The 6,000-nt window shown below is 41.4% G+C and overlaps 1 protein-coding gene across 3 annotated transcripts in view; it reads right to left on the bottom strand.

Annotated features, from left to right (window-relative positions):
- Positions 1–230: 230 nt before the first annotated feature.
- Positions 231–6,000, bottom strand: part of CNTNAP2 (contactin associated protein 2) — a 2,074,761-nt gene continuing 2,068,991 nt past the window's right edge. For all 3 annotated transcript variants that reach the window (XM_082400459.1, XM_082400458.1, XM_082400460.1), the window contains one exon: positions 231–5,537. In XM_082400459.1, the coding sequence (XP_082256585.1) occupies positions 5,338–5,537 (200 nt within the window). In that variant the 3' untranslated portion in view covers positions 231–5,337. The remainder of the gene's footprint in view (positions 5,538–6,000) is intronic.

Raw genomic sequence — 6,000 nt, 5'->3', positions numbered from 1 at the left:
CCATTAAGCCACTTTAAGAAAAATGGGGTGCAGGGAGGAACTTGCGGCAAATGGAGGTTAACGATGGATGCATCCACACGGGACCTGTCTTTGTGGAGCGAGCAGTTCACCACAGCTTTTGGAAAGATTATATTCCAAAGAGATGTGTACTTCAGTGCCTGAAACTTTCTTTGCTGAAGGTTGAAAATAGCTTCTAAGAGAATCAGGTGGAACAAAACACAAAGAATCGCTTTTAGGATAATTAAAACTATTTTGGACTCTTTTATTTATCAATCCGGTTTCTAATATAATTTTAGTTAAATGAAAGACATTCACAAAGAATAGTAGGCACACATACATGATTTCCTTCTTTCATTCTAGTTTACATGCTGTTGCTTTTAGAGAGCAAAATTTCGTGTTATTTCACAGGGATGGAAGCCTAATTGGCTTTACAGAAAGAATATTAGCCCAGCTTTTCACAACCCTAACCTCTGCAGTTCACCATGCTCACTGAAAAAAACAAACAAACAAACAAAAAGAAACCTGACAAAACAAAAAGAATCAGTAACATTGAGAACTGTTTCTTGGCCTACCAGATGGGAGGAATCTCCATGTTTCCATAACCATCTCAGAGCCCAGCAGTTGCTGGAAAAAAAATTGAGAGTCGGAAAGCGGTGCAGCCCCTATAAGTAGACCTGCTCTTAAAGCACATTTTCATCTGGAAAATAAACTCGTAAGTGCCTGCTGGGTATTAATACCCATGTGCCCAGGTATCTTTATTACCTTTTGCTAGTCTTTGCTCCATGGGAGATAACCAACTTTTCAACACGGTTTCCCTGTCTCATTGAGTTTCACGAACCACTTGCATCCAAAAAATACTGCTGTGAAATAAATTTAAAGTTTCCAACAACATCATGCAGGGTGTGTGTAGTGTAGGCACAGGGCCATTGGGCTACGTGAAACAGTCACATTTGCTTTTCAATGTTGTCTTATTTATAATCATACTGGGGCATGTGTAAGCAACAAGTCACCACCAGGTGGGAACTTAGGGTTTTATACATGTGGTGTTTTGATTTCTCTGGCCTTTGGCTGTGTTGCATCTCCCAGTGTTGACGGATTAGCTCCCTGGCAGTCTCCCTGACTTATAATCTAGTAATTGTACAGCAATGCTTCATGTCTCTACACTCCTGGACATGGATGCGTGGTTTCTTTCGATGTGACTTACAACCACGAGCTGGAAAGTAAGTCTCCCCATAGATCCATTGACTTTGGCCTTTATATTTGGGTTTCAAAGTATCCACAGCCAAGAATCCGCGGCACCTCACCGTTGTCTCATGAAGTGGATAAAACGGCTCTATCTTACACATGAGGCAAAAAGGAACAGAGGTTCAGCGAGCTGGCCAAGGTTACAGAGCACCTCAGGGAGAGAAAAAGGGTTGACTCTAGGGATCAACTCTCACCAAAACATCATTTTAAAAATGGCACCTATTGGGTTTTAGCCCAGATCAGTAAGAAACACTGTTTGCTTCTCATCTATTTCAGGATGAGGTGGTACTACTGGGACTAGCAATTTAGACCTATTTTTGGCTGGCTCATCAGAATTCAATTTAATAACTGTTGCCTTTCTTTTCGAAAACTGCTTGGCAGGATGGTGAAAAGGAAAAAAAAAAATATTAAGAGGTTCCAATCAGGCGCTAATCGTTTGGAGGTGTGAGACAGCAAGGGACCATGAAAACATTTACACCCTAAGAGAAAGGACAGGGTGAAAAAGAACGTGTGGAAGAGTAGAAAAGTACAGATCCTGTTATAGGAGGAACTAATAGTCTCATCCTGACGCTACACCGACACTGCATTTTCCCAGCGGGAGCTGTTAGCTTTTCCTTCGGAGCTTCCTATGGCTTGTGTCTTTGTGCCCAGCTCTCAGCGCCATCTGGTGGCTGGCTCGCAGATGTTCAACAACAACATTGAGATCTCCTCTCGGGCTCACGCCAACTCTTTTTCCTGTGCCTCTGAAATCCTGCTCCTCTTAGTAAAGGATGCTTATTTGTCAAACACAGGGCAACAGGAAATTTTCCAATAAAGCCTCTCAAACTCTTATCCCCAGATCGTCAATAAAAACTCCCACACAACAGGTCTCTCTCTCTCACCTTTTTTTTTTTTTCTTTTCTGTTTTGAGCAGTTGTTTGAAAGCCACAAGGGAAATGTTGTCTTATATACTATGAAGGGCCAGAGAAGAACTTAAGAATATAACCTCTTACCTCCTGAGCTAGCACCCTTGAGCTCAAGGGAGTACATTGAGAGCGTAGATGGGGACTGATTTTGCATTCATTTGAAGACCCCAATCCTAGCAACTCAAAACAGAGATGCTTGCTTTATACACGGAGGATGTTTCCTGCACAAACAACCCGAAATCAACCGTCAGCTTCTCCTGCAACTTGAAAACAACCTCTTATTTAAAGAAAACTTTTTGGTTTTGTTCTGATTCTTTTATTATTTAAAGAGACTACCACTAGACTCTTTGTGCTTGATTGGTAAGGTATTGGGTTATAAGACACCAGGCTTTTGCAGGATATGATTGACAAAGCAGGACTGGGCCCTGAGCTTGGGTCATAATGTCATGGTTGCCTGGGGAGCTGGAAAAAAGAGCTGTCTTCTTTTCTGCACATAAACAAAATCATTTAGCATTTAAGAAGGTACTGTATGTGGCCTTCACAAATAAATTTAGGAACTTGGGTGAAGATTGCAGTCCCAAAGGGAAGATTTCCAGCACGCATTTGGCCCTTTACCTCATTACTTAATACCTCATCCACTTTTTCTGTGTCCTGTCCGTTGGCTGGGCTGTAACCCCCTTCAGGGCAGAGGCCGTGTCATGCGTCTGTAAATCTCAAACGATGCTGAGGTGGGAGAAACACTCATCCCTGCAGTCGTCCCGGTGCCCTACGTTTGAAAATCTGGGGAGAAGTGTTAAGGTTTTATTTTTCACTTTTTGTGGCAGGAAAAAGAAAAGAAGACAGAGAAGAGAAAGGGTGAGAACATTTTAGTATAAGGGGCTATGTTTGTTTGTTTTAATTTCTTAATCATTTTGGAAAGAAAGGGAAAGTGCTCAGACAATGTATAAAGAATAAAGCTCTCATGGCAAATGCAATAAATAATAAATTTCCATCTGGTGCTATTTGTTAAGTGCAAAAGTAATACCTATCAAATATGTATTAAGAAATCAGAAACATTTTTAAACATAATGTTTAAAATTTGCTCTTTCATTTTGAAAATATATAAAAGAATCACCATTCTTTCATTTTGAAAATATATAAAAGAATCCTTAATGGTAGTCATCTTGGTCAAATAAATAACCTTTATTTTCAATATGTCATTTGTAAATGTTATGTTGTTCTAGTATTTGGTCATTAATAAATGCTTTTCATGTTAAATGCATTTTATGGAAGAATGATGAAGACCTTTTTAAATAAAGGGTGGTTATGACAGTGCCCGAGGTCAGCAACTGTAAAAGGGCACTAGGATTCTCTTTTGTTTTATGACCTTGACTTGAATGTGAATTAACCGGTCCACGGTCCACTGTCTCCTTTGGAATGTGTCGGGCACTGGTGCCATGTGCAGCTCTGGATAACATTTTCCATCACTCAAGAAACTGAGGTCCTCCAATAAGTCAGGCATCCCGAGTACACTGAATATATAACCCAAATGAACTAGAATTTCCATTTTCTCCAGGCAGGCCGTCAGAACAATAGCACCAGTACCTTTTTAACCTTATCTTACCTCCTTCCAGGGGGAGAAAGAAAAAAGGGATATTTAACTCCTCAAAATGTTGGAGTCTAAAAAAAATTTTGATGTACTTATTAAGTATAACAGCCTGAACTATAAGAATCATAAATGGTAGTCATTCTAGAAATAACTTTTGTGTAATCTTCTTTTAAAATAAATAAATGAAATTATTTTTTGGATGCTCCAGTAGGAGCATTGTCCCACTTGCCTACACACACAGTCGATTATTTTTAAATAAATAGTTACTTGCTGGAATTAGTTGATCAAGGTTCCTGATTAAACTGAGGTCTGGTTGACCAGACATGTCCACTCTCTGAGAAGCAATAATCAGTTACCAGGTTGTGATGAACCCGAGCTTCAAATGTATCTGCCAAAGAAGGTCCCTGAATCACGGCAGTGTGTCTATTTACGATGGAACAATACATGGAAGTAGATGAGTTAAAATATGGCAGGGTTTTCCACATGATTCCAGAGTAACAGCAATAACAATACTAGCAGTCACAACTTGGCTTTATTTTGGTTCATCCATTCAGAGGACACTGTCTGCTAGGATCTTGTCCCGGGGCTTAAAGACTAGAGATTTAAAGCAAAATAAGAAGAGCAACCTAATTTATGCATTTACTAGGAAGTATCCATACTCTTGCTACCAACTATAAAAGAAACAGAGCAGACAAATCTTAACATCTGGCTCTAATTCCCCACTGAGGTGCTTACACACACGTACAATCTAACCCAATATGTTGTAGGTAAAGCAGAGGGAAAATTTTTTGTAACAGCTGGTCACCAGGTATCGTAGCTGACAGTTACAGACGTTGGATAGAGCTAAGACTGCAGACGTGGAACAGTATTATCTTGCAGAAACTGATGAAATATAAAACCAACGATCCCAACAGGAAACTGCTTCCTTGGTTCTGAAAGCTGGTCTCAGTTGTACTGATCATGTTGTCACACAGAGGGGCCACACCCCCTCTTCCTCCAGCTGTTTCTGGTGGGAACTCTCAGAGAGCTGCACAGACTGAGGTCTCTATGAGAACTGTCAAATCGTAGGTTCTCTCTGCCCCATCTCTCCTTTTCCAATTCACAGGACACCAAAAGAAATATTACGTGAACACGAACTAGTTACTACAATAGCCCATTAGAGGCTGACTCTATGTAAAAGGAAGAAAATGCTGGAAGCCATGTATACTGTACATCAGCTTTTCTCAAGAAAAAATATCCACATTCTAAGGGCTCTGAAAAATGTAGGAAGCTTGCCCTGTTACCATAGGTTTTTAGAACACCTCTAAACACACAAAAAATAGGACAGATAGTACCTACAAATTTCAACCACTGCTTAAACTCTAAAAGCATTTTTTGTATTATTTTGTTTTGATACAGAAGGGGAAACTCAGCTATAAAGAAATATCAGAAAGTATTTCTTGTGGTTGTCAGTCTCAGGAGTTTTCTGTCGCTTGCCTCCCCCAACTTGTGCTAATATTTTTAGGATGTGCTCAGGAGTATGAAGTAGGGTGCTTCTGTCCCTTGCCCTCCTCCCCAGTCACTCCCCCTGCCCTCATCCCATCACCAAAGAGCCTCCCCTCAAATGAGCCATTCCTTTTTGCTTTCATCAATGGTCTCTGTGAAGTTGGGGTCATTGCTCATGATGGCGGCGTCCGCGCTCTCTGCTGACTCTGCTCCCTTGGCCTCGTTGGTGTGGTAGGTGCCCTTGTGACGGAACATGTACCGGATAAGGAAAACCAAGGTGCAGAGGATGGTGAAGATCACCACGGCGATGACCCCTGGTGGAGACAACAGAGGAACTAGAGGTTAACCAAATCCTGTATATCCCGCCAACACTCTTCCCCTGCTTCACCATCGTTCCCTCAAGTGCTGCCCTCTCCCGTACGAAACACAGAACCCCAAAAGGACAACAATGATGTGGACTAACAACGTTGCTGCCACATCAGTAAACAGAGGATGCTGCAGCCGTCAGCCACTACAGCTGCCCCAGATGGGGAGCCCTGAGGGAACTCAGGATGAGAAAGCACAGGATACTGGCCCCAGAGAGCTGAGGTGCCTATCAAAGGAATGATTTCAGTGAGCCCAGACTCTTGCATCTTCCCATATATAGAAAAGCGCTAAATTCCTTAACTTGAGATGTCTGGTTTTCTTTAATGAATAGTAATCTTTTGATGTTCCGACTACCTGGTCTTTGTTGCAAAAACTCCTCTGTATCCCGGCTCCTCGCGTCTCTTCAGAGCA

The sequence above is a fragment of the Balaenoptera borealis genome, assembly GCF_965194805.1.
Source record: "Balaenoptera borealis genome assembly, chromosome: 7".
Classification (NCBI taxonomy): Eukaryota; Metazoa; Chordata; class Mammalia; order Artiodactyla; family Balaenopteridae; genus Balaenoptera; species Balaenoptera borealis.
This window is presented reverse-complemented; position numbering and strand designations above follow the sequence as displayed.